The following is a 23,112-nucleotide window of genomic DNA, read 5'->3' on the forward strand; positions in this document are numbered from 1 at the left end:
ACAGGAGTGCTTTGATTTATGCATCAACAGCTCTTGATGTAGGTACTGTTTTTACTATCCACCCCTACCTTTTATGAGAAGTCAAATGATTTGTCCAAAGTTCCATTGGATAAACACAATAAATCTAAGTTGCCCCACAGTGCCCCCTCGCCTCTGACCGCCCAGTACCTATTGCAAGGCCTGTGGTGTTGGAGAAGACTCTTGAGAGTCCCTTGGACTGCAAGGAGATCCAACCAGTCCATTCTAAGGGAGATCGATCCTGGGTGTTCACTGGAAGGTCTGATGCTAAAGCTGAAACTGCAATACTTTGGCCACCTCATGCGACGAGTTGACTCACTGGAAAAGACTCTGATGCTGGGAAAGGTTGGGGGCGGGAGGAGAAGGGGACGACCGAGAATGAGATGGCTGGATGGCATCACCGACTCGATGGACATGAGTTTGAGTGAACTCCGGGAGTTGGTGATGGACAGGGAGGCCTGGAGTGCTGTGATTCATGGGGTCGCGGAGAGTCGGACACGACTGAGCAACTGAACAGAACTGAACTGAACTGAGCCGCCCTACACAGCAGCCACTGTTGGGGAAAAGTATTTTAAATCTTTTATTTTCTATTTTGATACAGGATGTTGAATATAGTACCCTGTGCTATACAATAGGACCTTGTTGGGGTAATTTTAACTTTTTTCCCAGCATGGTTGGGAAATATATTTTAAAACACAATCTTCTCCCAACCCAGACTACCTCTCTTCTGAGGTAGATAGGAAAGAAAACAATCATTATCAGATGAGCACCAAACTGGAATGTGATGTGCATCACAGACCATCTGCTAAGAGATTTTCAAAGACAGAAAAGAATTCATAATCTTATGAGCCAAGGAGATACAGCCTATTCATACAGATCTTCAGGATAAGCAATAATTTGTTCTCAAAGAACTTGGCAACATTGATTATTACATCTATGTTACCCTATATCCATCTGGCTATTGAGGTGACCCTTTGTGTTTGTTGATTTGTTTTATACAAAGGAAAATGGAATTTCTCATATCTTTAGAACAAGAGGTGGTTGTGCAACTTGGAGCCTGGTGACCATGAACGTAGGCTCTGACCCTCCCACAGGAACTGGGAGATGAGGTCCTATTTTCCTTGAATGTTTGCATGCCAAAGAGATGGCTCCCAGGATCTTCAGAAAGATGTTCCTGGGTCATAAAACTGGCAAAAGGCTTATTGAGCTTTTAAAAGGATTTACATGTATTTCAAAGAGATGAAGAAAGAACTGTAAGTTTTCTAAAGTAGATCCTCTCAGAAAAGGGCAGGGGAAGTCTCATCCATCATTTTTAGAGATGTCCATCTCTTTACCCTGGAGGAGGAAATGGCAACACACTCCAGTATTCTTGCCTGGAAAATCTCGTGAATAGAGGAGCCTAGCGGGCTCCAAAGGATCTCAAAGAGTTGGACACAACTGGGGAACTGAGCACACACTATCTCTTTAATGGGGCTTCCCAGGTGGCATTAGTGGTAGGAAACTCACCTGCCAGTGCAGGAGACATAAGAGACGTGGGTTTGAACCCTGGGTGGGAGAGATCCCCTGGAGGAGGGCATGGCAACCCACTCTTCTTGCCTGGAGAATCTCTTGGACAGAGGTGCTTGGCAGGCTGCAGTCCACAGGGTCACAAAGAGTCAGACACGACTGAAGTGACTTAGCATGCACACACATCTCTTTAATGATGTCCATCATTTTAGAGAGAATTAATCCTCTTAGTTTAAATTTCTATTGATTCTTGTACCACTGGGCCTATTTATGGCACTGGCTCCTCTTCCATGGCCAGCTGCCTCTGTTCTCACCTCCTGCACCCTCACAGTGCTCCAATTCTCAAAATGAGATCTGACCAGGCACCCCCCCCTAACCTCTAAACACTCCAGGGACCCCCACCTCCCACACAGAGATGCCACAGTCCACATCCTGGAGCCCACAGCCCACTAGTATATGGCCCTAGGTCACCTGTCCCACTCGGGTCCTCATTTCCCCCTTGACTGTGTCCACTGGGCCAGCCAAAACCAATCACTCCCATCGCCTCCACCTTCCTGACTCTGTCCTGGGGCTCTGGTCCTGATGCTCCCTCCCCCTGGAGAGCCTTCTGCCCACCTTTGCCAGCTGCGATGGGTCATTCCCTGGCCACCTCTCCAGCTTCAGGCTCCCCCACACTCGACATGATGTGTTTCCTCCTGTTCAGGGTCTTAGTTCATCCTTCACCCCTTGAGATTTTTTTTTTTTAATATTTATTTGGCTGTTCTGGGTCTTCATTGCTGCATGGGCTTTTCTCTGGTTGCTGAGAGCAGGGGCTACTCTCTAGTAAGTGGTACATGGGCTTCTCATTGCCAAGTACAGGCTCTCGGGCATGTGGGCTCAGTAGTTGCGGCTCCTGGGCTCTAGTGCACAGGTTCAGTAGTTGTGATACATGGGCTCAGTTGCTCTGCAGCATGTGGGATCCTCCCAGATCAAGGATCAAACCCATGCCTCCTGCCTTGGAAGGTGGATTCTTTACCACTGAGCCACCAGGGAAGCTCAGCCCCTCGAGTTTTGGAGTCAGGCTTGGATTTGAATCCTGACTCTGCCACTGCCCATCTGTGGGGCCTGAATAAGCTTTTCTACCTTCCAGAGCCTCTGTTTCATCATGTCTTCTATAAAATGGTTCTGAAAATGCCCATCTCACAGGGTTATGAGGAGAACTGGACTAAGTAAGGCAAGATGGCCCAGTGCAGTGCTAGTTTCCCTTCCCCTCCACCTAGTCAACTCCAAGCCGGTGATAAATGTTTGCTGGACTCAGAAAGGAAGTTTGGAACATTTACTGCTGGGTGAAAACTTGAGCCTCACTCTTGAGAATCTGTAACACTCTCATGGTTCTGCCTGGAAATTTTATTTTACCTCTTTGTACACATTATTCAGTTTGTAATTCCAAGTGACTTATCTGCTTTGGATGAGTGTGGGCATGCTGGCTTGTAAAACGAGAGGTTTCATTCATATTGTATGATGTTTGTGCAGGTGAAACCCAAGTCTCCCACTCATAAATAATCCACCTGTTCTTGCCCTCCTCAGAGGATATTTTCCTGCACAATCAAGCCACCGAAGCCACCTGGAAATCTCCAGAAAGTCAATGTTGCAGGTTCACTTAATTTTATTCAGCCTTGGCCCATGAACTATGTACGGGATGGAGCCGAACGCTAAAGGACGGACTGAAAAAAGTTTCAGTTACATTGTCAGAGCCCCCAGCAGTGATGGGTTTGATATAATGAACGTTGATGTGAAGATTGACACGTCCTGGATCTTCCAGGATGTAGAGGAGAATGGTGAGGAGCAGGGATGTTTTCCAGAAGGAGCAGCCGGAAGCCCAGATGTGGACACGGGAACACTCAAGAAGCAGCTGGAATCCTCGGAGCAGAAGCTGTTGGCAGCTGTGGACAAGTACATGCTGTCGGAGTCTGGGCTGAGGAGCAGGTAAATATACCCTTTGGGCCTCTTCTTTGTGTATGTTACGAATCCTGGGGCCTCCTCATCATGGTGGAAGAGTGTATTAAATCGTTTCCATGGCTGAAGGAAAGGGAAGTGTTAGTCACTCAGTCGTGTCTGACTCTGTGACTCCATGGGGTGTAGCCTGCCAGGATCCTCTGCCCATGGAATTCTCCAGGCAGGCTAGAATACTGGATTGGGTTGCCATGCCCTTCTCCAGGGATCTTCCCAACCAAGGGATGTTTCCTGGGTCTCCTGCATTGGCAGGTAGAGTCTTTACCCTCTGAGCCACCAGGGAAGCCATTCTATGGCTAAGGATGCAGGCAAAACAGTCAGTGTTCCATAATCTGCCCACAGCAGCCTCCGGCTCTTCTGTCTTTCCCGCCCTCTGCTCTGTATGACAGGCACTGAGCCTGTTTCCCAGGCTCCCTTGCTCATTGGTTTCCCTCTGGCTCCAGCCAATGGGAGGCGCTGAGGGGAGGAGTGGGGAGAGGCCAGGATTCCGCCCCCTTCTGCTCTGGGTGACATCTCCCACACTGGCTGCCATTCAGTCGTGCCTTTGGCGTCCTCTGTGGTCCTGTTGCTGGGCCCTGGTGTCTCCACCTTCTCTGTCTCTCCTTGCAGCCCCAGGGGCAGAAGTGTTCCCAGTGGTGGCTAACCTCTGGGTTGCCTGTCCGCTTTGTCTGGCCTTTCATCTCTCCTGTCACCTTTGCAGCAGACTCCCTGGGTTTGTTTGATTCTCACTGCTGAGCCTTCTGGCTTCCCAGGTGGTTCAGTGGTAAACAATCTGCCTGCCAGGGCAGGAGACGCAAGAGATGTGGGTTTGATCTCTGGATCACGAAGGTCTCCTGGAGGAGGAAATGGCAACCCACTGCAGTATTCTTGCCTGCTGAAATCCCATGGCCAGAGGAACGTGGTGGGCTACAGTCTACGGGGTTGCACAGAGTTGGACAAAACTGAGCACAGCACAGCATAAAAATAGCTGAACCTCCTGGCATAGGCTCTATTTCCCTAATGGAAGCAACATGGTCCAGAGGTGGGGCGTTTGAATCCAGGTCTTTATCCAAAGCCTATGCTGTTGCTTGACACCTAGTCTTGGAGGTTGGCAGCCAAAGATTAAGGTGTGGACAGGGTTGGTGTTCTGAGGCTGCTCTCCATGGCTTGATGTTGTCCGCTTCCCTCTGTGTCTTCTGTGCATGTCTGTCTCCTCTTCTTATAAGAATACCAGTCAGGTGGGATCAACGCTCATCCGAATGACCTCATTGTAACTAAATCACCTCTTAAAACTCTGTATCCAAGTACAGTACAAGTACAGTCTAAGGTACTGGGGTTAGCTAACTTCAACATATGAATTTCAGGGGACATATTTGGTCCAAAGGAGTTTCTCTGTGGCTCAGACGGTCAAGAATCTGCCTGTAATGCAGGAGACCTGGGTTTGATCCAGGAAGATCCCCTGGAGAAGGGAATGGCTACCCACTCCAGTATTTTTGCCTGGAGAATTCCGTGGACAGAGGAGCCTGGCGGGCTACAGTCCATGGGGTTATAAAGAATTGGATACGACTGAACAACCAACATACACACACACACAGTCCAAAACACAGGTTCTAGGGATTGACAGCTGGAAAAGGCAGGGCCCCAGCCCTGGAGAGATAAAAGTATAACCCATAACTGGTTATACCTGGCAGTGAAAATGAGGTCACCAGGCCTGGAGAAGATGGGTGGGAAACCCCTGCCAGAGGAGACCCTTCCATGTGAGGAAGAGATGGGCAGCCTGGAGGCACCGTGAGTGATGGAGGGGAAGGGCCTCCAGGGCTCGGGCTGGTGTGAGGCCATCCTGGGAAGGGGGGAATCCTGTACCCACCCGTGGGGAACGTGGGCTGGGTCCTCAGTTCTCGTGTCCTCTGTAGCCATTCCCTTCCCCAAATGTGTGCTGTGTCCTGCAGAAGCAGGGTAGAAGGGAAAGCAAGATCCGTGGCAAGGGTTCGGAGAAAAAGAGTTAAGGCTTACCAAGAGCCTGTGGCGTGGGCCACAGTGCAGGTCCTCCCACACACGGGTGGAGATAGCTGTTACTTGAACTCTGTGACACACAAGGTGATATGAGCCCCTTTTCCAGATGGGGAAACTGAGGCTTAGAGGATGGGATACATTATCCAGGGTCACTAAGAGCTGAAGCCAGGGTCTGAACGCACAATTGTGAATATAGACTCCAGGCTAATGTCACCATGGCTTTCCTCCAGGTAAGGTGCAGTAAAAGATCGACAGTGTGCATTGGACTTCACTTGCATTAAAGAGCTCAAATGTAAAAGTGTTTATGGTAAAACTAATGCAACCGCAGTGTTAGAAGTGTGAGAAAGAGAGCCCCACTCCCACCGCCGTAACGCCATCATTGTTGCAAATTCACTTCCAACCTACATGCAACAGAATTAATAATAACTGAATACTTGTTGAGTGCTTGCTCTGGGCAAGGCACTATTTACGTGCTCGACAAGTATCAACAGGCTTAATCGTTCAGTTCAGTTCAGTTCAGTTATCAGTCATGTTCGACTCTTTGCGACCCCATGGTCTGCAGCACGCCAGGCCTCCCTGGCCATCACCAACTCTTGAAGCTTACTCAGACACCTGTCCATCGAGTCGGTGATGCCATTCAACCATCTCATCCTCTGTCGTCCCCTTCTCCTCCTGCCTCCAATCTTTCCCAGCATCAGGGTCTTTTCCAGTGAGTCAGTTCTTCACATCAGGTGGCCAAAGTATTGGAGTTTCAGCTTCAACATCAGTCCTTCCAATGAATATTTAGGACTGATTTCCTTTTGGACTGGTTGGATCTCTTTGCAGTCCAAGGGACTCTGAAGAGTCTTGTCCGACACCACAGTTCAAAAACATCAATTCTCTGGCACTCCTCTTTCTTTATAGTCCAACTCTCACATCTATACATGACCACTGGAAAAACCATAGCTTTGACTAGATGGACCTTTGTCTGCAAAGTAATGTCACTGCTTTTTAATATGCTGTCTAGGTTGGTCATAGCTTTTCTTCCAAGGAGTAAACGTCTTAATTTCATGGCTGTAGTCACCATCTGCAGTGGGAGCCCCCCAAAATAAAGTCTGTCACTGTTTCCACTGTTTCCCCATCTATTTGCCATGAAGTGATGGAACCAGATCTCATGACCTTAGTTTTCTGAATGTTGAGCTTTAAGCCAACTTTTTCACTCTCCTCTTTCACTTTCATCAAGAGGCTCTTAAGTTCTTTTCTTTCTGCCATAAGGGTGGTGTCATCTGCATATCTGAGGTTATTGATATTTCTCCCAGCAATCTTGATTCCAGCTGGTGCTTCATCCAACCTGGCATTTTGCATGATGTACTCTGCATATAAGCTAAATAAGCAGAGTGACTAATCCTTAAAAAATATTTAAAATGAAGTAATATTGGTATCCTCAGTTTCTAGGTAGGGAAAGAAATCAAGGTGCTGGCTTAAGTATTTAATAACTTCTCGCCAGTCACACACACACATGGGGGCGCTGGGACTCAGATCCAAGCAGCCTGCCCAGGCACCTGCAGCAGCAAGGCACCAATTTATGCTGATGGAAGTTCCCTGGTGGAGTCTCCCAGTTTCATAGCACTCTTTGCAGCTCTACATAGCATAATATATTTTTAACTTGTCACTAATCAATGAAAAAGGTATTTTCATTGTCTAGTTCTTAAGTGTCTACGTTTCCTAGGGGGTTCCCTGGTGGTGCAGTGGTAGAGAATCTGCCTCCCAATGCAGGAGATGCAGGTTCAATCCCTGGGTTAGGAAGACCCCCTGGAGAAGGAAATGGCTACCCACTCCAGTATTCTTGCCTGGAGAATCCCATAGACAGAGGAGCCTGTTGGGCTACATACAGTCTGTGGGATTGCAAAGAGTAGGACATGCATGAGCCACTAAACAACAGAAATGTTTCCTACAGCTGCTAAAGCAAATTACTACAAACGTGCTGCCTTCAAACAACACACATGCGTTGTCTTTCCATTCTGGAGGCAGAAGTTCTAAGGTAGCCTCACTGGCCGACAGTCACAAGGTAGGGGTATATCTGTGTCCAGCTTTTCCAGCATTTATAGCTGCATTCCTTGGCTTCTGGCCTCTCCCTGTCTTCAAGCCAGCAGTGTAGCATCTTGCTTCAGTGGTCATGTGGTCTCACCTTCCGCCACTCTCTCAAGAGGACAATTATAATTGCAGTTAGTCCCATCCAGATAATCCAGCAAAATCTCTCTATCTCGATACCTAACATAATCACTTCTACAGTCTCTTTGGCATGTTAAGGTTATATTCATAGATACTGGTTATATTTGGAGGCCATTTTTCAGCCTGATGCAATGAGATTAGTCATTTTCTGCTTAATTTAAGTAATGGGATCATACCAGGATTAAATATTGTCTCAGATTTAATATTTCAGTTTGGTCTCAAAAACTTAAAAAGTTAGGCTTCTCTTCTCTCATTCAGATATCACCACATTTTATAATCCATCAGAAGGTACTCCTCCCAACTCTCTGACCAACCGATTAACCTCTCCTGGTGGCTCAGTGGTAAAGAATCTGCCTGCCAATGCAGGAGATGCTAGTTCCATCCTTGGGTCGGGAAGATCCCCTACAGAAGGGCATGGCAACTCACTCCAGTATTCTTGCATGGAGAATCCTGGACAGAGGAGCCTGGTGGGCTACAGTCCATGGGGTTGCACAGAGTCAGACACGACTGAGCAGCTAAGCATGAGCACTATTCCTCTGGTTCATTTTAGAAGGAACATGATTTAATCTACACAAGACGGCACCCTCCCTTCTGTCACTTTAGAGACCTTCCCCCAGGGCCTCAAAACTAGAGTAGGAGAGGGGGCGCTTGGCCTGACCATTAATAATAGTGCATCGTTTTATTTAATCATTGCAGTAACTCCCAGAGCAAGGTGCAGTTACTTCTTACAGATGAAGATCCTGGGGGTCATAGTAGTGAATGAGCCCTATTAAGGCCTCGTGACTGGTGAGTGGGAGAGCCAGGAGGCAAATCTGGGTCCTCTCCCTGGGAAGCAGAGTCTGTCCTGGAGGTTCAGGTCACATGGTGTGGAGCTGGGTGAAGGATGCAGATGGGTGGAGCTTGTCCACATAGGCAGCAGATGTACTTTCCACGGGTTTCACGGTGATCTATTACGGAAGTAAGAGTGGCACGTGAAAGGGTCTTGGATACGAGGCAGGAGGCAGACAAGTGAGTGATTGTAGCTCCTCCGCTCTCAATGGGACCAGCAGGCAGACCTTCCCTTCTGGCTTCCCTCCATTCCCACGTGCCTCTCCTGTCTGTGGGGCCAAGGTCAGAGCTCACTTCCAGCCTGGGTATTACTTTGCATATGACGCAACTTCCGCACTTCCTCGGGACAATGAAAAAGACTCCCAGAGGCGCAGCCATCCCTAACTATTACACAGGGCATTTCCATCTTCTCACTTCCGTAAGTAATTCGGAGAGTTTGTGATCGCAAAAAACTTTTTCTGCATTTTAGTCATTTCCTTAGAAGAGATTTGCAAGACTGTAGCTCAAGTGGAAAGCATCAGAGCACAGGATTAGAGCCTGAGTTTGGGCTTCCCTGATGGCTCAGATGGTAAAGAATCTGCCTGTATAATGCAGGAGAATGAAGTTCGATCCCTGGGTCAGGAAGATCCCCTGGAGAAGGGAATGGCAACCCACTCCAGTATTCTTGCCTGTAGTCTGGTGGACTACACTCCATGGGGTTACAAAAAGTCGGACATGACTGAGTGATTAACACTTTAACTTTGGGAGTCATGCAGCCTGGACTCTATAATGCTGTGTGACCTTGGGCAAGTTGCCCGGCCTCTCTGATCCTGTTTCCTCGTGTACAAAATAGGAGAAAGGGCTCACTTTCAGGCTGATCACAGGAGAATTGATTGAGACAATGCAGATGTTTGGTTCCGGCTCAGTCCTTCTTCGTTGGTATGACCTGTACTGGGAATTACTGGTTTAGGGTTGAAGGGTTGAGAACACTGTTAAGGTTCCTGGTGACTTGTTATTCAAAAGAGGTCTCCAAAGTATTTTAGATTATCTTGATAAAGATACATATGAATGTTTTATAAAATGTCATTTTTTGTCTGAATATCAAATTGACCAAAAAACAGAAGAAAAATAAATAAATAAAGATGATCCCATTGTCTGTGAAAACCTTAGGCCACACTTACTGCGTCCTGAGTGTTGGGGCAGTCTGAGCACGAGTTTGGAAAGAATTTCCAGACACAGAGCACCGTAGAAAAGAGTGAGTTTAGTAGGAACAAAGAGCAGGTATAAAGTGATCGCTTTGAGCACAGAGGGCCTACGGCTCCTGACAGGCCAGGGGGGGGTCGACAGTTTTCCTGGGTCAACAGCCAATGTTTATAGCCTCAAGACAAAGACCATTGCTGCTGGAAGGCTGGTGTTAGGTGACTGGTTGGGGTGCGATAGGGTGTTTACTTGAGTGGGCATCTTTGCCTAACTGGGAGTCAGAAGCTTGTTAGTGATGATCAGGGGGCTTTTTGGCAACAGTTACAAAGGGGCTCAATTAGCCTTGGAGGTGTCCTTGGTTCTGGGCACTGCTTCTGCGGCCTTGCTGCAAGGCCTCACACCTGTGGCCGGGGCAGGACTCAACACTGAGTAAGCGCTTTGCTGCTTCGATGCGCAGGATTCAGGAGCTGGAGCTGTCAGAGAGGAACCTCCTCCAGAAGGTGGACCAGCTGAGCACGCGCGTGTTCCAGGAGCGAAGCGCCTCTCTCCGGGCCCAGGAGCAGCTGGACGCACTGCAAGGGGAGCTTGCCAGCCAGGTACACAGCCCCTCCTCCTTCTTCCCAGCACTGTTTTTCTTGTCCCAGCAGAGTCACCCTATGGGTTTGGATGTGGCAGCAGCTGTGCCTGAATATAGACCATGGGGCGGGCCTGGAGAGCCCAGACAGGAGGGGTTAGAGGGGTCCCAGTTCTAACAGTGCAGACAGGGGGCCACTGGACCTGGGCCAGGTCATGTGGCTTCCCTGGACCTCAGCTGTCCCATCTGTAAAAAGGGGCTTGCATCCTGCCCTGCCTCCTCACAGGGCTCTGGCTGGGGTCCACTGGGTGGCCTGTGGGAGCTGTGCACCCACTAGGAACTCTGGCCAGAAGTTCATTTCTGTGGGCTTGGTGCTTGACGTCAGGGGAGCCAGCTCTGGCCTAAGGACAAGAAGAAGGACTGATGCCAGGTCTCTGCCCTCAGGAGCTGGCTTGTGGGCGGGGACACAGAAGGGAAGCAAGTAACTCCAAAACCAGGTGATGGAGCCATGAGGAAACGTGCAGGCAACAGTGTGCTTTCGGAAGCAGGGAAGGCTACAGTGATCTGGGCCCTGTGAGTTGGGCCTTGCAGGAATAGCATGTGAGGGTGGGTAAGAGCCTGGGCAAGGCACGGAAGTATGGAACAGCATAGCAGGACCAGGAGTTGAGACAGGAGGGTACCAAGGAGGACAAATTGTCAGAACCATGGCGTGAACCAAAGTCTGGAAGCCAAGGGGAGCAGGACTTTGAGCAGGAGAGGCTCAAGTCAGGGTTTCAGGGATATCACTCTAATCGAATTGGGAGAGAGAGGCAGTGGAGGGAGGGGGCATGTTAGAGCATAACTGGAGAAGTGGATGGTTAAGGGATTTGGCTCTGGAGGCAGATGTCTGGAGCCAAACCCTGGTCTGACACTCACAAGCTCTGTGATGTAGGCCAGGTGACTTAACCTCTCTAGGCCTCAGTTTCCTCATCTGTGAAATGGGAGTACCAACCTTCCTAAATTGTCTGGTTTAAGGGAGTTAGGCTTTCCTGGTAGCGCAGTGGTAAAGAATCCACCTGCCAGTGAAGGAGATGCAAAAGACACAGGTTCAATCCTTGGGTTGGGAAGATTCCCCTGGAGTAGGAAATGGCAACCCACTCCAGTATTCTTGCCTGGGGGATCCCATGGTCAGAGAAGGCTGGTGGACTACAGTCCATGGAGTTACAAAGAGCTGTTCACAACTAAGCGACTAAGCACACACACACATTAAGAGAACTCAGTTCAGTTCAGTCGCTGAGTCGTGTCCGACTCCTTGCAACCCCATGGGCTGCAGCACGTCAGGCTTCCCTGTCCATCACCAACTCCTGGAGCTTGTTCAAACTCATGTCCATTGAGTCAGTGATGCCATCCAACCATCTCATTCTCTGCCGTCCCCTTCTCCTCCTGCCTTCAGTCTTTCCTAGCATCAGGGTCTTTTCCAATGAGTCAGTTCTTCACATCAGGTGGCCAAAGTAATGGAGCTTGAGCTTGAGCTTCAGCATCAGTTAATACGTGTAAAACACTCACAACAGTAGGCATTTAAATAGCACTAGTTGCTTTTGTAATTACTAGTCTTCATTGAAGTGTTCCAGGGGAGAGAAGACGAAGGCTGGAGAGCAGAGACTTGGTGGGCAGAGACCCAGAGATCCTGAGAGGCATCCTCTTTTAGCAAATTGCTACTCACAGGCGAGCACAGCAATTGTCAAATTGCAGGTTGACTCCCGCCAGTGGGTTGTGAAATCAATTCTGTAACTTGCAACTAGCATTTAAAGACGGAATTGACTAGGAAATATGAAAGGGCATCATGTGTGTGAAGGGGAGTGCTGTTTCATGAAGCTTGTTTCAGTTGTCAACACCTGCCACGTGTGTAATGGGCCATGTTCTTAAAAGATGTTTCTTACCGTGGGAACAGTCCAGAAAGTTTGAAAAACACCAAATTTATTAGCTTTTAAAAGAAATAGAGGTGAAGCAGGGAAGATAAGAAGCTCAATTAAATTGAAGTTAGCCTTTGAGATACGAGGGAGACACGCAAGTGCCGCTTTCTTCCTTGACATTGAACTTTAGGTGCAGAAAGTTGAGTCTATCCTCATGGGTTCACAAGCCATCATCATCAAGATCCAGGACTTTTTAGCCCGAGATACAGTGTGGTGTTGTATGGGCTCCCACCATCAACCATGTAATCTCTTTGTAGAAAATCCTGTAATAAAGCCTGTAATAAAGCCTTATATACATGTAGGATTTCCCAGGTAAGCATACACAGTCCTGGGACTTCCCTGGAGGTCCAGTGGTTAAGAATCTGTGCTTCCACTGCAGGGGGCATGAGTTCGATCCCTATTTGAGGAAATAAGATTCCTTCATGCCTCGTGGCATAGCCGAAAAAATAAAATAAATTTGAAAAATACATGCAAAGCTCTGCAATCACCAGAGGTTCATACTCTGATGGGGAGACAGAAGTGAAGGTGACAAGCCAGAGAAAGGCTGAGAGTGAGCTCCAGACACTGCAGGACCTGCAGTGTTGTGGCCCACATGCCTTGCATTGTGTTCTCCAGTCATCAGGATACTCCTAGGAATGTCTTGTCACAGAACCCTGTTTCCAGGTGAAAGGCAGACGTGCAGAGTGGTCAGGGGGCTGGCTCAGGGCCCCCTCAGAGACCACTTGGCCCAGCTTCAACCCAGCTCAGATGCTAACCCTCCACCTCTGCCTGGAACTGTCTGCATTTCAGAGCAAGTTTGCAGGAGTGCGTGAACTTGCCCTTTGTACCTGATAGCTGCCAAATGACAATTTGTCCCACTGTAGACTATATTTGCCATAATCATTTGCATACAAAGATGCCTCATTTCTGTGGCGACCTGTGGTCACTCCCAAAGGTGATTGAGGTAGATCCATCTAGGGAACGGAGCTCTGAGCTCTAAGCATCACTTACTGCAGGATTCGTACCATCAGGCAGCCCTCGCAGGGAATCTGACCCCAGTTTTGTCTGCCCCAATTTCCCCTGAAAGCAAATCCAGCCAAGCTGTTCTTAGGTTTCCTGTTTCTCATTTGCTCTTCTTTGTTTTGTCTTCTGCAAGCTCTTAAGAAATATATGTGCAGGCACTAACAGTTGAAAGAGGTCTTAACAGGAAGGCAGGTCTACCCATGTGCATAAATTAATTCTGAATATTAGGCCAGGACCCTGTTTATTTTTGCAGCGAGTGGGTCACCCTTGTCCAGTGTAGAGCCCATGGGTCTGGGAGGTCGAGGTTTAAGAACAGGGAAGTGTGTTCTCGGACAGGCAGGGAGCCATGCAGAAACAAAAATCCTTGAGACAGTAACGTGGTGGATCAGTGACTTTTAGCTGATTGACATTCTGCAGGTCATTTCTCAGTAGCTCCCAGGGTCGTATTCACAGTAAGGAATGGCTGCTGTGACACTATTGATCTTGTCTCGGCGAGCAGTCACGGTTTTCAGCTGACCCTTACTGGACCAGGCATGGTCCTTTTAGGCACTGAGCAACGGAGAGGTCTGGGAGGTTCTGGCTTGGAAGAAGCGACACCCAGGGGGTTCCAGGCGGCAGCTCTTTTCAAACTGGTGTGGGGGTATTCCGTGTTGGAACCACTGGCCCTCCCAGTGTGCACCAGCCCGTCCCCATCCTGACCAAGTTTCCCTGAGTGCTTGTCCTTGGAGCTCAAGAGGAGGTGAAGGAAAGCACTTGCATCCTGGGCAACATTTAAGAGGGCGCCAGTAACCGTCACTGAGATATATGATATTCGAAGCAATATTTTAATGCAAAAAATAATGCGAAAAGAAAAGGCACGCTGAACAACAAAATATCGAAGTTTCAAATAAAGACAGGCTCGGTGAGACCCCGGGCCGCCTTCCTGACGCCCTCCTCCACCGCCAACCCATAGGTTCGGGAGAAGGAGCGCGCGGCCCGGCGGCAGCGATGGCGGCTGCGGCGGCTGCGGGAGCGGCTGCGGCGCAAGGACGCGGCGCTGGGGCGGCAGGCGGCGGCTCTGGAACGCGGCCGGCGGATCCAGCGGCGCCAGCTGCGCCTGGTGCGCGAGCAGGAGCGCGTCCTGCGGGCGCAGGTGCAGCGCCTGGAGCTGGACGTGCGGCGCCTCTGTCGCGCCGCCGGCCTCCTGCTGGCCGAGCTGGACGCCCCGAACCCCGGCGGCCCCCGATCCCCGGGCTCGGGCGACCTCCGGGGCGTCCCCGAAGGGGCCGCGGAGCTGCGCGCGCTGCGGGCCAGGGCCGAGCGCGGCGAGCGCGAGCGGGACCAGGCGGCGCGCCGGCTGCGGGAGCAGCGCGCCACCGAGCGGCGGCTCCGCGGGCAGCTGGAAGAGCTGCGCTGCTGCATCTACGGGCTGAAGCTGTCGGAGATCGGCCTGCAGGCCCAGGTGGAGGAGCTCACCCAACACAACGAGAGCCTGCGGGCGGAACTGGGAGCCCAGGCGCCCGGGGAGAGAGCGCTCAGCAAGGCCCCCGCTGGTCCCTGTAGCCTGGTAAGTGACCACAACCCAGGGCGCCAGTGATTTTCTGCTTGCCTCTTAACTTTCTCGCCCAGCCACTTAGTCAAGTCTTGGACTCCTCCATTTCCCAGCCTTCCTCATCATCCAGCCCCCCAAACCACCATCCCCCCAAACCACCATCCCCATCCATCCCTGCTTCATCCCGTCCACTCACCCATCCACCAGTCTACCCACCTGGTGTCACCCGGCCACCCATACAACTTCACTCACCCGTTCACCACCCCAGCCACCTCCCCAAAACTGGGGTCACCTGCTCAGCCACCCACCAGCTTTCCACCCGCTCACCCAGCCTCTCGCTCAGCCGTCCGTGCTCCCGTCTACCCACCCTCCATCGTCTCATTCACCGGACCATCTTGTTGTTCCATCTCTGCATCCAACACTCTCCAGGGAGCCGACCAGCTGCCTTTCACGCTTCGTCTTCTGTCCCCCCCGTACGTCCATCTGTCCGACAGTTCATGGGTCCCTGCCTGTGCCAGCCCCCAGGCGCTCTCTTCCACGTGTGGTGTGAAGTAACTGTCCTGTGCTCCTGCCTCCCCAGCCCACCCTCTCCCTGGGAAAGCAGTCAACCTTTCCCAACTCCCTCACAGCTCCGAAGCTGACCACGGTTCCCAGCCTGGTACTCCTGTATATGCGTCTTCATCTCTGCTGCCTTAGACTGTGAGCCCGTCGAGGGCAAGTCCAGGTCAGATGGGTTCCGTAGCCACAGCCCCAGCAGCAGCACACAGGAGACCCCCGAGGCTGGTGCAGTAGAGAATATGCAGGGTTGGGCCCCTTTCTAGTTCTTCTGTTTACTAGCTGTGTGACCCTGAGCAAGTTTCTTAAGCTCTGGAGCCAAGGGCAGGCTGGACATTTATGTTATCATCTAACTGATTAGAAGAGCAAAATGTGTATTTAATAATATTCTTGCCATGTGCTTGGCACCTTGTGGTGTTTTCACAGGCATCATTTAATGTTCATAAACCTGTGAAGCAGGTACTGTTAATGTCCGCACTCCTCAGAGGAGGAGGCTGAGGCTCAGAGAGAAAGTGCACTGGCCTCTTGTCACACAGGTCAGAAGAGGCAGAACTGGAATTTGATCCACACTGCACGTGAGACCAGGGAGCTCTGTTTTTCCCACACGAGGCTGTTTCCCTGTAAAGGGAGAGTTAATTCAGCTCCCTCCAAGAGATCAAGATCCCAGTGGTTCGATTTGCATTTAAGGAAAAATCAGGAAGCCACCTTAACCCAAAGAAGATGGCTTATTGGAAAAAAAAAATCACATTTATCTTCCAGCCTGGACAGTCTATTTCAAATTAACTGGAACTTGAGTTTCCTCAAGATCATGAAGTGTATCCTGCCTCGATTGTTTTAATAATGAGTTTGTCTGCGCTTATGGTTTCTCTTTTTAGTACTTCATCCTGCCAATGTCACCTTTACGTGTCCTGTTCGTTCTTCCTCCATTGGGTTCATTGGACAAAAGGAAAACAGTGCACCTTTGATATTGGCACCTTGTTGTAATTTCAGAAAATAAATGGTGTAGAGATGAAAATTGTTCTTTAGAATCTTTTCTGTAATTTTCCTAAATGTGAGACTTTAATTCAGGCAGTTGGTTTACATCCTTTTTTCTACCAGTCTCTCTGCCCAGCTACCCTCTCTTTTATCGAAGGGAAAGGCTGAATACCTAAATGTTTTAGTGATGAGTAAATATTTTGTACATTTTACATTCTCTCATTTAATCTTTAGAGCAGCCTTGCAAGCCAGGTGGAATTCCACTGACTAGATGGAGAAACTGAGACCCGGGCAGCTCTCCAAAGGATCAGGGCCAGCAAGGGGACACGGGCCAGATCAGGGTGGTGACTCCAAGATGCTGTCCTTCCCTCGGGACCCTGGGGCCAGAGTTGGGTCTTGAGCAGTTTGGTGTGCCCTCAGTGGCTGCATCCAGTAACTTGGTTGCCTTCAGTTATAAGCCCCTTGTTGACACACATCTGTGACTTTTTAGGGGTTTCAGGCCTTATCATCGAAAAATCTCAAGAAACTGGAGGAGAACTACATCTCTCGAGGGGCTCCTGCTCTCAAGACTTTGCTGGAGGTTGCAGTGCCCAGTCAAATGTCTCTCAAAAATTCCCTGAATTGCCCATCACGTGTGGTCCCCAGCCATTTTTGCCTCTAGCGTTGGGAGAAGCTGGCCCATTATCAGATGAGTAGCAGAGGGAGCAGGGGCCTGTGGAATAGAAAATGCTGATCCTTAAACGTGGGAGCCACACGCACTGGGGTGCGAAGCTCATGCTCTAAGTGGCAGGTGGGGCCCCAAGTGGACAGAACAGTTCAACTTTCTCTTACCAGCGGCGATGAAGTCTCGCAGGTTACTAAGCCTTTCTGTGACTCAGTGTTCTCAACTGTGAAATGGGAACGATACTGAGACCTGCTTCTAGTGTGATTGTGAGGATGCACTGAGAAAGTGCAGGGAAGGCCCTGGCACAGAGCCTGGTGCCCGGTAGGATTTAGATTCTGTCGCATCATTGTCACCGTCACCATCGTCATCTTCACCATCACGTCTTCGTGGGCTTGTCTCGTCCAGCGGAGGTTGGATGGAATCACTCACACTGCACTATCATGGTTTCCTCTTTCTTGTCTTTTTGTTTCCCCCAAGAGCTTAGGCTTCACTGCGTGCAAAGTCGCTTCAGGCGTGTCCGACTCTTTGCAGTCCCATGGACTGTAGGCTGCCAGGCCCCTCTGTTCATGGGATTCTCCAGGCAATAATACTGGAGTCAGTTGCCATTTCCTTCTCCAGGGGATCTTCCCGACCCTTGGATCAAACCTGTATCTCTTACATTTCTTGCACTGGCAGGCGGGTTCTTTACTACGGGCGCCACCTGGGAAGGCCTGGAGTCGGTTAAATGGGACTGCAATTTGTCTCCTCCGATCTGCAGGAGATGCTGAAGGAAACACAGGCTGACAAGGCCCTGGAGTGGGCAGGGCCTGTGATCACCAGCTCACCCATCACAGCAGCCCATGGGCCAAGGGAGACGGAGAGCACTGTGTTGGCTTTCTGGGCAGGGCTGTCCCCAGGTGTGGTTCTCTCGGCCAAAGGGCTGAGAACCTCTGCCTGGTTTCGGAGGCCGGAGGTCAGTCTGCAGGGGCAGGTGAGGTGGGCGATGTCCAGCCTGCTTCAGGATGACCTCACCCTTATTAGGGTGGTCATTAGGGCATCTGCAGAGACCCTGTTACCAAACAAGGTCACAGCCACAGGTGCTGGCGGGGGGGCATTTCGGACTTGAACTTGACTTTTAGGCGACACAATTCAGCCCACAGCCGTGCTGTCACGTGGCCAGCGATGACTCCGGCCTCACCTCCTCCTTGGCCTCCTTCAGGAAGTGTTTCCTCCTCTGTCCTCCTGGGACCTGGGCTGAAGGCCCAGATGATGCACTATCCTTGGTGCCGCGCCCAGCCTCTCTGGGGCAAGTGCCCGTGAACCGCAGGGTGAGCTGCTGGAGGCAGGGTCCTCAGGCTGCTTCCATAGTCATCCTCAAAGACCGCCCCCAGGCAGGGAGGTTGGCATGGCAACAGCCCATGGAAACATACCTGGACTCATGCACCCTCTGTGGTCGTGCAAGTGCAAGGACCCCACCCCCACCCCACGTGAGGTGCCCCGTGTGGCCCCCATCCCCGCCCCGCCTTCTTTCTCAGCAGCCTTCCTTTCCTCCCTGCTTCCTTCCATCCACACACAGAATCCTTCAGGTCCTCTCTGTTTTCTGCCACAACCCCAGCTCCAGCACAGCACTTGCCATGGGAAGGAGCTTGGTAAATATTTATCGAGTGCACGGAGGGCGGGAGAAAGGACCACAGACTGTCTGAGTCTCTTATTATTGGGGCCCCACGGGTGGGTCCAGGCCCCTTTCAGCCTGCGGCTCAGATTCTCTAGGTTCCCGGCCATCTCTCACCCTGTGAACTTGGGGCCTTTAACCCCTGTGGATTCTGCTGGGCGAAGGGCTAGCAGCACTTGCTGCCTTCTAAGTGTGTCAGAGTAAAGAGCCCATTGGAGCACAAATGCAAGAGCTCTTTAAAGATGGGATGAATGTCGGGGACCATCTCAGCATAAGATGTCATGGGACGGTCACTGATTCTGGCTTTTAGCAATCTAGCAGCTTGTCTGGGAGAGTGTTATTGGCAAGGGCTTAGTTTGGCTGTCGGTGTCTGTTTCATCGTGGTTTGTATGTTTCTCACGTGGCTTGTTCTCGCTTCCAAGAGGAGGGCTCCCATCCCCTTCTGATGGTCCCTCCGAGGGGGCCTGGCACCTGGGTGATCAGCTTCTTGTTCCAGACATTAGCAGTTCTCCCAGATGGAGACAGGCAGGGCCAAGTCCCCTGACCTGGTGGGTCCAGAGCCTGGCCCTGCCTTCTGGGAGCCCCAGGAGCCTGGCACGTCATTTCATTTTATGCCTCGATTTCCCTGTTGATCAAACAGAGACGTAAGTGCTGTGAGGGTTTCCTGTGGTGCCCTGGCAAAGGACCGCAGACTGGGTGATCTCAACAACAATCCTGGAGCCTGGAAATCCGAGATCATGGTGTCTTCAGGGTCATTCCTTCTGAGACTTGTGAGGGAGAATCAGTTCCAGGCCTCTCTCCTTGACCGTCTTCTCCCTGCGTCTCGTTGTCTTCCTTCTATATGTGTCTGTGTTCAAATGTCCCCTTTTTATAAGGACACTGGTCACAGCTGATTAAGGCCCGCCCTAATGACCCCATCCTAATTGACTGTGTCTGCAAGGACTGTATTTCTAAATCAGGTCATGTTCTGAGGTCCTGGGGGTTCGGACATCAACTTAGGGGGTTTGGGGAGGACACTGGAGGCCACAGCCCGTGCATCCTACTGGATGCATTGTTATAGAGGCCCCATGACTTGGTAGAACTGTCAGTTCTAGTTCCTTGATGTGCTTCTTCACCAGCTTCATGTGCTGCTTCACCAGCTTCGTGTGGGTACAAAGTGATCCCGGTGTTTATTAGGGAATCTTTGCACCCGGTGCCATCTCTGGTGCGCTGCATCTGTTGTCCACTCCTTTTGTCCCTCAGCGACCTTCAAGGGAGGTGCTCTTTTATCCCCATTTTACAGATGAGGAAGTGGAGGCATGGAGAGTCCCAGGGTTCCCACAGATACTAAGTGATGGGGAAGGATTTGCACCCTGGCGGATGGATGTGCTGGTGGGTGCCACACTCTGCTCCTCCAGTAACTACTGGTCCGTGGGTCAGTAATCAGCGTTTAACAGGTGTCCACTCCACATGACGTGGTGAACTCGGTACTGGGGCTGGGAAGTAAGACAAGACCCCTGCCCACATGGGATGACGAGACCGCCTAAGGCAAGAGGGTGCCAACGGAGGAAGGGGGAGGGGCCTGACAGTCTGTGGGTCACTGTTGGGGACCTTGGTGTTTGGGAGGGGAATGGACCCAGGGCCACGGGGTATGTCACAGTCTTCCAAGCTGTCCTCCTCTCAGCGGGCACCGACAGCCAGGACTCTGCAAATCTTGGAGTCAGAAAGGGCCACCTGGAGAGGAAGAAATCCTCCAGAGGGGTGCTGGGCAATTCGAAGTGCCAGCCAGTCACCAGCTCATGGAGGAGCAGTGCCTGCAATTTTAAAGTTGAAATGCTATAGCGTATTGATAACCACAGTGTAAAGCCAGAGAGTGTCCTTCAGGGTCTCGGTCTGCCCCTTGTCCGGGGCTGTACATGTATGGAATTGTACTTGGAGTTCTGAGATCATTGTATGCTTGTGTGAATTCCCAAGGCTGACTGCATTTCCAAAAGGGTTAGAACCAAAGGGGTTAAGAGCCACAGCAGGTCTTCAGTGCCTTTCCCTGGATAATGCTATAACCCCCAGATGATCTCCTTTCACGAGCCCCCAGCAGCTCCATCGCCTGGGGCTCTAGCTCCACTTCCTAACCACAGCATTCAGGGCCCTGCTTCTCCAGCAATGTACTCAGGCTAACTGCAGAGCCCTTCCTCCAGCCCAGTCCAGCCACCTTGAGCTCCTGCTCCTCCAGCCTGCTCACCTTCCCTGGGTCTAAAGGCTTCCACCACCTGCTCCCCTTGGCCTCTCAGTAAACCCCTGCTTCTTTCTCTACATTTAGTGAGAATGCCACTTCCTCCAGGAAGACTTTCCTGATTTCACGTCATCTCACTCCCTCCTTGGTGTCCCCATCATGACATGACCTGCCCCTAGGGGGCTTCATGCTCACTGTGCCAGACTTGGCTGCCCACCTCCCCACAACTGTGCCTTCCTCATCATCACCAACTGGGTACAAATCCCAGCCCCTGGACTCAGGCTGTGAAATGCTTGGTGAGCAAGTGACTCAGTGAATAGACAACCCAAAGAAGATATTTGCTCCATGCCCATGAGAAATAGAAGCTTCTGGCCGAGGGGGCTACCCCAAGATGTCAATGCTGGGAAGTGAGGTATAGAAATTGGGAAACTAGAGGGTGGTCTAGGCCCTGGCAAGTGGGTGTCATAGAGAAAATCATTGCAAACTATTAGGGTGCCTCCACCCAGGACCCTCCCCCCAATTGGTTACTTACATCTGAAGACTCTGGGCATCGTGGTGTGAATTATGGTGAGGATGATCTTTATGAGGGGATATTTTATTTGCTTCATATTTACAAAGCACTTTCCCAAACAGGATCTCCTCAATGCTGGGAGGTTGCCAGGCAGGGGTCAATGTCCTTGTCCCCTGCCCCACAGAGGAGGCACCTGCTTTACCTAGGATCACGTAGTATACAGTTTCTAGAGCAAATTGCTTGGAACCCAGATCCCTGAAGAAACAGTCATTTCAAGGACAAAGTCCAGACCTGGGGAGGAATCTGGGGAGGGAGTGTTTACTCCGGATCCCAGGGGAAAGAAAATTTAAAAGGACTCTGGCTTGCAAGATGTTGGTGGTTTAGTTGCTAAGTCGTGTCTGACTCTGCGATCCCATGGACTGCAACGCGCCATGCTCCTCTGTCCATGGGATTTCCAGGCAAGAATACTGGAGTGGGTTGCCATTTCCTTCTCCAGGGAATCTTCCTGACCCTGGGATTGAACTCGTGTCTCTTGCATCGCAGGCGATCTCCTGCATATCAGGCAGATTCTTTATCACTGAGCCACCAGGGAAGCCTGGTTTGCAAGATGAGCAAGGCTCATCCGCAGTGTCTGAATGCTTTTAGCCAGTGTGCACCAGACACCATTCCTGTCCCAAGCACCATGCCAGGACATGAGGGGCTGGAGAGGCGACCCTGCTTTCAGAGGCTTGTAGGGGAAACAGGATGATTGCTGCCACAGGGGACAGCCCGAGGGTAACAAGTTGGCTTGTACAGAGAGTAAAAGTCACTCTTCTTCTCTCAGTGTCAGGCTGCCATCCTAGAGCTGAGATCCCACCCCACCCCCACTCCAGGTGGCAGCGGCTTCAGGAAAAGTGGACGCTCAGGTCAGCTTCTCAGCCCCAGCAGTGTGAATAGAGCACCCTTAGTGGCGGGTATGAGAATCTTTTCATTGTTCCTTCAAGTCTAGGCAGCCTCTCTGTGCTCACAGCTTGCATCTGTGCAGAAGTGTGTGTCACTCACTCCCATAGCAAGCGAGGGCTTTAAAATAGTGTCCATAATGTCAAAAATGAAAACCTAGGCAAAAGTCACATAAAAGGTAATACAGATGACCAGTGGTCTTACAAAAAAGGTCAGTTCCATTACTTGTAAAACAAATACAAATGAGCAAAACCTCAAGATTCTGAATATTTGTTAAATATTAAAAGTATCTCAACACTGTTTATACTTGGTAAAAATTGGAAACAACCCGGATGTCTGATCAGAAGGACCTGATTTGGTAAGTGAAGGCATTCCTTACATCAGGGATTATAATGTGACCCTAAAGCACTGCTTTGCAGAAGAGGTTGTAGAAATTGCAAAAGTTGTGGAAATGATTTTTGATACCATCCCATGATAAATGCACAAAGCAAAAGTCAACATTTTGTAGAAACAGACTTTTGGAAGAATTTAAATATCTATGCATAGAAAAGGGGCTTCCCTGGTGGCTCAGCATAGAAAAGGAAAAAAAAAAAGCCCAGAGGGATATAGTCTAACACATTTATAATATTTGTGCCTAAATATCACTGTATTCCTTGTTTTCTTTTTTCAAAATATGTGTAGGTTAAAACTGATGCTGCTGCTAAAACCACATAAAGTTACAGGCAAATGCTCCTGAGAGTGTGGGAAAGTAGGAAGGGCTGACAAGACTGAGCAGGGAGGGGCAGGAAAGCGGAGAGAAAACCCGGATCAGGTTCAGAGACCT

At 50.5% G+C, this 23,112-nt stretch overlaps 1 protein-coding gene across 1 annotated transcript in view; it reads left to right on the forward strand.

Moving 5' to 3' along the window:
* Positions 1–3,202: 3,202 nt before the first annotated feature.
* Positions 3,203–23,112, forward strand: part of C5H4orf50 (chromosome 5 C4orf50 homolog) — a 60,355-nt gene continuing 40,445 nt past the window's right edge. The window contains exons 1-3 of the mRNA XM_055434352.2: positions 3,203–3,489; positions 10,184–10,322; positions 14,207–14,800. Of these exons, the coding sequence (XP_055290327.2) occupies positions 3,203–3,489; positions 10,184–10,322; positions 14,207–14,800 (1,020 nt within the window). The remainder of the gene's footprint in view (positions 3,490–10,183; positions 10,323–14,206; positions 14,801–23,112) is intronic.

The sequence above is a fragment of the Moschus berezovskii genome, chromosome 5 (assembly GCF_049115385.1).
Source record: "Moschus berezovskii isolate FMDL1 chromosome 5, NW_MosBer_1.0, whole genome shotgun sequence".
Taxonomy (NCBI): Eukaryota; Metazoa; Chordata; class Mammalia; order Artiodactyla; family Moschidae; genus Moschus; species Moschus berezovskii.